Here is a 9,606-nt window from a genome sequence, read left to right as displayed (position 1 = left end):
GACAAATAGTAGGATCATTGAGACATGTCTGCAACTCTAGACCAGACATTGCATATGGAGTTGGTATGGTAAGTAGGTTCATGGAATTACCTCAATAGGCTCACCTAACCGCAGTAAAAAAGCTACTAAGATACCTAAAAGGAACAATTGGTTATGGAATCTTGTTCCCCTCAGCATCAGGCAGAAGCAATTGCAAGATGGTTGGGTACTCTGATGCAGATTGGTGTGGTGACAAATCAGATAGGAGAAGTACTACATGGTACATATTTCAACTAGGCAATGCACCTCTGAGTTGGTGTTCCAAGAAGCAGGATCTAGTTACCTTGTCTTCATGTGAAGCTGAATACATTGCAACCAATATGAGTGCATGCCAAGATGTGTGGTTGGATGCTTTAATGGAGGAATTGCGGATTAAAATAGAAGAAGGCATGCAACTAATGGTAGACAACAAGTCTGCTATCAATCTAGCAATGAACCGTATTGCCCATGGAAGAAGTAAACACGTTGAGACTAGGTTCCACTACATAAGAGACCAAGTCAGGAAAGGCAAAGTGAGATTGGAATTCTTCAAATCAGAAGATCAATTGGCAGGTGTCCTTACCAAACCATTCAAGAAGGGAAGGTTTGAAGAACTGAGAAGCAAGACTAGAATGATTAGTCTAGCTAGTTTGAATTAAGGGAGTATGTTGAATAAATTGTAATTCAATCAGCTAGACTCGTTAATCGATTAATGACACGTATAATCGATTAACAAGTATGGTTGGTTAATTGATTAATTAGACAATTATATTAGTTGTTAGATATGCTATTCTTAGCGAGAAGGTAGTTAGTGTTATGCTATAAATAGAAGTTTTCAATTTTTGTAAAGATAAGACCTTTTGATCTTAATAACATTGAGACGCATATTCATAGTATGAATGGCAACGGGGCTGGTCGAGGCGGATCGGGGCCGGGTTTGCACATACCCAAACCCGAACCCGAAATTCAAAACTCGAACCCGAACTTAACGAGGCTGAAAATAAAGATACCACCCCGAACCTGTCGAGTTTCTGGTAACCTGAACCCGAAAAAACCTGAAAATTATATATGTACTAAGGAAAGTATGATATCATTTTCATTTCATTTTTCTTTAGCATTTCTATTTTCTCTTATGTTTGAAGATCCAATAGTATGTAAAGTAAAATTAGAAATTAAAAACTTAGTTCTCTTATTTCAGGGCAAGTTCGGGTTAGGGTCTTTGCTCTACCAAACCCAAACCCGAAAATTAAACCCGAGTAAAACCCGAACCCAATCATAGCGGGTTTTCCTTGTTAATTTCAGATTCGGTTCGAGCAGGTAACCATAAGTTTGGTTTTTATTGTCATCCCTATTTATCTACGAGAGCACATTTGTTGTACCACAAAGTGTGTCACTCCATGTGCCAGTGTTTGTGATTGGTTGAAAAACTATATTTAAATTAAAAATTTAATAGTTAATTATTTTTCTGACCAATCACAAGCAGTGGCACATGAAGTAGCACGTTGTTTTGGGACAGCAGATATCCACTCATTCATCTACCTCACCTTATTCCATTCATTCTGTTGGTTGTTTCAATAACCACAATTTCTGAAACAAATTTTAAAATTTTACGTAGTTTTTTAACCAAAAAAAACATTTAGCACTTTATATCTTAGTTAACGATTTTTAAAATATTATATACCGTTCTTTTAAAAAGGAAGTACTTTTTTCTTTAAGTTAAAAAAAAGCAGATACCATACAAGTCATCATAATGAAAAAGCAGATGCTAAAATAGTAGTTAATTTGAACTTTGAAGTCATAATTGGCAATTTCATGTGCAGACGAAACAGAAGAATCCGAAATGGGTGCATGTATTACCCTATTGTTCCAAGGCTGCGACTCTTGGGCTTCACCTACTTCAACAAACAATATGGATCTTCCGTCCAAAAAACCATATTTCTATGTCCATACTTAATAGAATTACATCAAATAAAATAAAAAATATTAATTTATAATATTATAGTTTTTTCTTTAATTGAATGACACAGTTTGATTTATCCTATACACAAATTGGGACATCAATAAAAACGGGAAATATTCATTTCTTTTAACTAAAACGCGTTTTTAATCAATTCCTTGGTCCAAAGACGGTGTTAAAGGCTTAAAGCCTCACCTATAACACACCTTCTTTTAGTTTTATATATATAATATTTGTATCTATGTATATATAATTGCCTTCAATTCGAAGCAACTCCATTATAATCATACACTATTTTTAGTTTATTATCCCTGCCTTATCCTCTCTCACTCTTGCACACACAAAAATCAATAGCAAATTCATCTTAATCATGAGTAACTATATCAATCAACAAGCTCCTGGTAAGTTTTTTTCTTCTTCTTAGTTTCATGATTAAATGGATTTTTAGGTAGATGTAAGATTAAATAATAAGTCCACCTCAAAATTAACCTCCATAATCAAGAAAAATGTTCTGTGATCTCTATCTTTTTTTCATTGAATTTGCTGAATAAAAAAAGGGGTTTTCATATCAAGAATCAGTAAGATAGATTGATCAATATGAAATAATCATATAAGGGTGCTAAAAGGTACAAGTTTTATGCTATAGCCAAAGATATAATATTTCATTTATATAGGAAAACATGATCCTTATATCTAATTGGCTTCATATATTATTTTTCCACTAGTGACTGCATACCCAGCAGTGGGTCAAGTAAACCATGCAGCTCCAAATGTTACTGCACCACCACCTATGGGTTATCCTACCAAGGATGCTCCTGAAGGGTACCCCCAAAAAAGTGTTCCACTCAAAACAACTAGTAGGGGTGATGGCTTCTGGAAGGGATGGTTAGTTCATAACAATAATATCTGTAAATAATTAATTTAATTTCATTCTTATATATTGAATTCTCTAAATTTATTTTTTGTTGCCTTTTTTTGTTTTGTTGTTGCAGTTGTGCTGGATTATGTTGCTGTTGTGCCCTGGATTGTTGTCTCTGATTGAATATCATACATATCACAGTACTGCATATATAGAGTTGTGTTTTGTCCTTATGTTTCTTTGTTTTTTTGTGTTGCTAAATAAGGATATATCTTCATATCCAAGTGATTGTAACTTGTTGATCTTTTCATTTGTACATTGAAAAGATAGTCATATGGATCATTGTTCCAAACAGAAACCATAAAGTGCACTATAATTTCACAACAAAATATATATATATATATAGATATATAAATATATGACCTCAAATTCCACATAAAAGAATACCAAGATGTTAGATTGTTTTGCTCCACAAACAGATATGATCACTTGACCCTTGACTATATGGCTTTTCTAATGTTGTAGATAAAGATAGGGATATAAATTAAATTTATTATCAATAATGCTCTTACCCAACTAACATAATTGACTTTATTTTTGATGAATTTAATATGCAAGTTTTTTACACGTTAGACTTACTCTTCATGGTATAAAAAAACTCTTATACTAACTATCTTGGAGGATTATTGGAGCTTATTCTTTAAGTAGAATTGAACATTTGCTAGCTTTAAACGGCCTTGAGGGAGTACATAGAGATGCACTTTGACAACTAAGTCATATGAGTCACGTCACCTACTTATATTAAGTGTAGGTGCTATAATTACGGACACATGACCTTGTGCTGTTAATACTCTTATATTGACAACGTTATGAACTTGGACTATCTCTGATATGTAAATAATATGTATATACTGATTGTCATGTGGAAGGCTCTTATCTTTGGTATGTAGGAAAGTTCTTCCACATAATTGGTACTGACCTGTCATATCAACATAGTCATTTCCCTTACTTAGGCCAGTAGTTTAGACATGATGATAATTATAAAGATATGATCTTGTCCACCCGAACATGATCGATAATTATAGGAACCTCATTTTATATGATAAGTTGTCGGTCTCTAACCATTCTTGAGTATGCAAAAGAACAAACTCCATGTTAGTTTAGAGATGGCAAACAAAATTAATTAATAAAAGCAAAAAAGAAAAAAAGACATGACAAATGGCATACTTGAAAGAAATTTTAATGGTATTCTTAACACACAGCGGAATAGATATGAATCTATTTGTGTCTAAATTTATATATAATAAAAATATTGCATATAAAATGTGTACCTGATTGTAGTCCTGAATCTTTAAAGTTGTTCTTCAAAATTATGAAGACTCTATACGTGTATCCACACCGAGATCAATCTTTGCTATCAATTCTTTGAACCAATGGAACATAAAATAGATCATTCTAAAACTAATAATTTGTTACTCAAAAAACTCATTTTGTGTGTAAAGTGTAGCAAATAAAGAAGAGAAAAGATTGCACAAAGACAACACAATTTTTGTCTTTGATTGGGGCACACTTGCAATGAAGAAAAAAAACATTTTTTTCTCTTTCTTAGTTTGGCAAACTAACACATACATATCTTCGATGGTACATATACTAACACATACATATGTAAATTTGGTAAGTTCACAATGCAGCCCTCTTTCTTCTCTCTCTCTGACATTCACTACTCCTCTGCTTTGAAATAACATGTACATATTATATATATGTGATGCATGCCCTCTTACATATGAAACAATTCCCTCCATCTTTTGTATATCAAAAGACACATTTCCATATATCTTTATATATTGCATCACTTTAAGTGGTACCTATTGGTTGAAATGTTGTAAACCAATTACCATATATTATTTCATAAAACAATACAATAATTCTTCTTTTATTTTTTCAGCTACAAACAAATATTTTAGAATATGTTTTTCTTTATTATTTAAATTCTTGGTGCTAGCAAAAAATTAAAATAATATTCCATAAAATTATTTATTTGATTAGATTAAATTCTTCAATTTAATTATCAAATAATAATTATTTAGCAAAGATTAGAACACTCGTTAGTGTGTGACCCCGTAGGTTCAATACTAAGCTGGTAGTAAATTAACCAAATTAATTTACTAATCAAGGTTGGCGTCTAGCAACACTCCTTAATGACCAGTTAGCATGAAGTAATATATATTATAGTTTGAAGAATCACTAGAAGATTAATAAAAATATTTTCTTCCATCTTTACAGCTCTAGGCTAACTTCAAACTTTAATAAGTTGTCATGATAATTCAAAGAAAATCATTTCTTCATTCATTGTAATACATTTGCCCCTTATTTTATTATAGAGCTCAAACTCATTACCAAGAGTTGATGGATCCTTTCTTGATTAATCACTAATTCTACAAGTATTTAATTATACCCAATATTCATTCAAATGACATCCTAGGATATTATGTGTTCGAAATCAAAGTATGATAAATAACATGTTAATTACTATGTTAATCTCAAGTCAAAGGAAACTATTTCATTTCTTCTTTGAGAAATTCCAATTGACAATTTAAGGTAATCTTAACCATTATGAATTCTCAGTTGAGTCAGTTCAATGATCATATCCACATGTGCATCATCTGTATGTATAATTTAATAAATGAGATCTATTAATATTTATCTCATAAATACTATCACACATATATTGATCTATCCGAATCATTGATGTCTTATTCTCAATGATTCTATGATCAAGAACAATTTAGACTAAAAATTATAAAAGACATGTTTCTCATTATTATAATCTCTATTATAATAATAAGTCTCTAATATTTAATCAAGGACTTATTATATGATATATTTAATTAAATAGAAAATATGATAAAATAAATAAATACAATTACTTTAATTATATTCAATGACAGATTAAATCTTTGGCATAAATATATAAATATACTATGTTAAATAACTTTGAAATGTTTACACATTCATATTATATAGTTAAGTTGAAACGCTAACATACTCCCTCTGTCTCATTTTAATAATTTTTACTTTTTCATATTAAGAGTCATTAAATATTTTTCCTTATTTACATTTATTTGAAACTACTAATTTTCTTCATATTTAGAGATTGCTGCCAACTTTGAATTCACGAAGCCATGCTATAGTGTAAAAGACGGTCAATGAGTGTGATGTCTCTTAATAATTAGGCATAAGTAGATGGTCTACTAAAAAAATGAGATTATTTAATGTTTATTAAGAATATATAAGACTCAAGTTGTCATCGATAAGTAACAATAGTTAGGGCTGAAAAGAAAATGTATTTTATGTTCTTAAAATTTGTATGAGGCATCTTTTATATGAAATAAAGGTAGGATTCACAATGACAAACAATATATTCATTCTTATTTGGGTCTCACACATTATTTTATAAATTCTCATAAAATAAGAACAACATCTACATTTTTTCACAATGACAAACACTATTCTTATTTTTACTTAGGTCGCACAGCATCTACATTTTCCCCATAAAATCTACATTTCTCCTCATTTTCCTTTAGATAAGAACAACCAAGAATTGTTCTTATTTAAAAACAAAAATAAAAAAAATAATAACGACACAGTGGAGAACAGAATAAGAATATTCTTATTCCGCTAAGAACAACACTAAAAACAACCTTGCTCTTAGAGTGAGAAAAAATATAACATTATTTAACGTTTATTTAGAATATGGTCTCATACAAGGAACAATCAAATTTCACGAAATAATATTAAAATATTAATTTCTGTTTTTATAATTTTTCTTTTTAAATGAATGCAACTTTCTCATTAGTTTGGGACACCAAGTGAAACATGTGATCTCAATCCCCATACAAGTAGATTGAATTCAAGTTCCCAATAAATAACAATAGTCAAGGTCAAGAAAAAAATATTTTACATTATTATGATTTGTATGTAGAAGACATTTTTTATCTAAAGTTTATTATAAAATACTACATATCTAAATTATTTGATATATAATATGTAATTATTTTTATTTGTTATCATACTTTGTTTTAAGTCCTCAATTTTATTTGACTTTTAATATTTAAGTTTTATATAGTTAAGTTATGAGTTCAACTTTTTTTCTAACATCTAACTTACTAAATGTTAGAACCAACACTACTTGTGTCCTTGGAAATATAGATCCACTCCACCTAACATCACAAGGGTGTTCTTTCTTGTCCTTCTCATCACTATTACAATAGAAAATGTGTTCTTTCAATTATAAGACACTCATCCCTACATATTGATTTAGAAATAAATGAGCTGCTTAAAGCTATGGGAAATTTGAACTAATGGATATTGGTGTTGATGAGGCTGAACAAAGGATGGAAATATACTTGATATTAAAAAGGATTATATGTCCCAAAAAATTTATGTCTTTGTGTTCTAAGTCAATCATATTTTAATAAGTAATAAAAAATCTATTTTCTATTTTTATGATTTTTCTTAATTAATTAGCACTTTTAATTAGATTAATACACAATATGACATAAAATCTTGAGACAGGTAATTTTCATTTCACACTTAGTTTGAAGGGAAACCCCTTAGTGGGGATCTCGATTTAAAACATGGGCTTGGATACATGTCAATTGAGGGCCTAGACAACATGATTATCATAGAAACAAGAGGTCCAAAGGCATTCAAACAATATAGGTTAGAGTATGACAACACATGATATGTACACCTAACACACCACAACACATGACATGTACACCTAACACACCACTTGTATCAGGTTCATCAATTTATTTTGAATCTATGCCTTGTCCACTTGATGAATTAAAAAGTTTGGTCATTTTGTCTTTTATTTGGTTGCAATATATTTGGTAATTGGCCTATAAAAAAATTGGTAATTGTGGGATTACATAATAAAATATATAAAATTGCAAAGGTATTCACAATTAAAATCATATATCTATAGATGAGTTGTTTTGCTGATATTATTGTTATTGTCTATTCAATTAAGGTGGATATGTGGGAAATTATTAATAAGGAATATATCACTTTAAACTGAGATGTGGTATAAATATTAGGTTCGATGCATCACTCACTTAAAGTAGATAAGTATACCAATAATAAAAACTATCTCTTTAAGTTGAGATGTTGTATGGGCACTAATGTTGTTACATCCCCACATGAAATAGATAGACATGTAATTTTTAATAAAAACCTTATTCCTTTAAGTTGAGAAGTAGTGCAGACTTAACGTTGTTGCCTCACTCACTTGAAGTAGACATAGGTATGTGAATTAATTATAAAATTTTGTATATCTTTTAAGTTGATATGTGGTACAAATATTAGTGTTAGTGTCTCCTTCAGTTGAAACGAATAAACGCATAATTTTTAATTAATATAAAACTATTTATTTGAGTTAAAAATGTAGCATGAACATTAGGGTCGTTGCTTTAGTCTCTCAAAGCGGATAAAGTATAATTAATATTAAATTTTCGCCTCATTTGAGATGTATTTGATTAGTGAGGTTATTTCACTCTCTAGATGTGAGTAAAATTCAATTAAATAATATATTCGTTTAAGCTAAAATAAGAATATTAGTTTTGATGCTTCACACTCTTGAAATAGATAAATGAATAATGATTGTTAAATTATCTCTGAAAGTCTAAATAATTAATTATTTTTTAGCTAGAATTACGTTGATTTTCCTATTGCGCCTACTAGGGGTATGTAGAAGTAAGATTAACTCTCGTCATGTCCAAAAATAAACAAAATTCTATTATATTGTTTTATTAATTTAATTTTTAATAAAAAAAGTAATGATATAAAAATTTGTGCAATTAATGAATGTGCCATTTTAGAGATGAGGTGTTAATATGTTCCATGATTTATAATTAACTCTCAAGCTCCGAACACAGGTGAAGTAACCCTATTTTCCTAAATTGGGCATAAAAGAGAGTTTTTGACTTTTTAATCATACAAAAAGTGTAGTGGTAATTCCAAATCATTCGAGGATATTAAAATTGTATTCTACCTCTTCCTAAGTGCAAAACTAGTGTTTATTTAAAAATCGAGTAGTGAAAAGGTTGTATTGTAATATTAATGTTTCTAATAGATGTTTTAGGATGATGAATTTTTAATTTATGATTAATTGAGTAAAACATCACTCTATTGGATGTTATCCATATAGTCATTTTAATCCATAATTTAGAAGAACTAAAAGTAGTCTCTGTTTTAAAAATAGTGAACTAATTTGGCCGCTAATATCACTCTGCCTCTGTTACCTTAAACCAAGTGTCTCATATTAAATTAATATTGGATAAAGATTGTGATATTTGGTACAAATAAATCTGTAAATACTATAATTTTAAGTTATTTTTATTAAAAATAATTTTAAAATTAAAGAGAAATGGACTTTCTTAATTCTAAAATTATTTTTAATGAAAAATAACTTAAAATCATGATGGTTAAAGATTTATTTGAAAAAAAAATCACATTAAAATAGGCCGGTAATGATAAAACCTCAGATTATTTTTTAGAGTGGGATCCACTTTTTCTAAGAGTAAGTTTTCTATCATTAATTCTAGAGAAATCTAATGGTTTAGATTTACTTACTAATATATAACATTGAATTTCCCTAAAATTGATGACAACGATCAGGAGTAAGTTTAAAAAACTTACTCTTAAAGTAAGTGAATCTCTCCTCTACTTTTTACATATACACATAATTTGAAATAACCTAGTAGAAAAT

At 29.4% G+C, this 9,606-nt stretch overlaps 1 protein-coding gene across 1 annotated transcript; it reads left to right on the top strand.

The window, feature by feature from the left end:
• On the top strand, nt 2,227-3,210 carry LOC109348020 (cysteine-rich and transmembrane domain-containing protein A-like). Its single transcript, XM_019588197.1, has 3 exons — nt 2,227-2,376; nt 2,701-2,860; nt 2,968-3,210. The coding sequence occupies exons 1-3, from the start codon at nt 2,346-2,348 to the stop codon at nt 3,011-3,013; spliced, it is 237 nt and encodes a 78-aa protein (XP_019443742.1). The 5' UTR covers nt 2,227-2,345; the 3' UTR covers nt 3,014-3,210.

Source organism: Lupinus angustifolius, chromosome LG05 (assembly GCF_001865875.1).
Source record: "Lupinus angustifolius cultivar Tanjil chromosome LG05, LupAngTanjil_v1.0, whole genome shotgun sequence".
Lineage (NCBI taxonomy): Eukaryota > Viridiplantae > Streptophyta > Magnoliopsida > Fabales > Fabaceae > Lupinus > Lupinus angustifolius.
Note: the sequence above shows the minus strand (reverse complement) of the source record. Positions and strands in the feature narration are given on the sequence as shown.

Bases quoted from the DNA above. Each gene is read 5' to 3' on its own strand.
- LOC109348020 (XM_019588197.1), top strand. From the start codon at position 2,346: ATGAGTAACTATATCAATCAACAAGCTCCTG. The intron at 2,377-2,700 runs GTAAGTTTTTTT...TTTTTCCACTAG, and splicing joins TATCAATCAACAAGCTCCTG to TGACTGCATACCCAGCAGTG. The intron at 2,861-2,967 runs GTTAGTTCATAA...TTGTTGTTGCAG, and splicing joins GATGGCTTCTGGAAGGGATG to TTGTGCTGGATTATGTTGCT.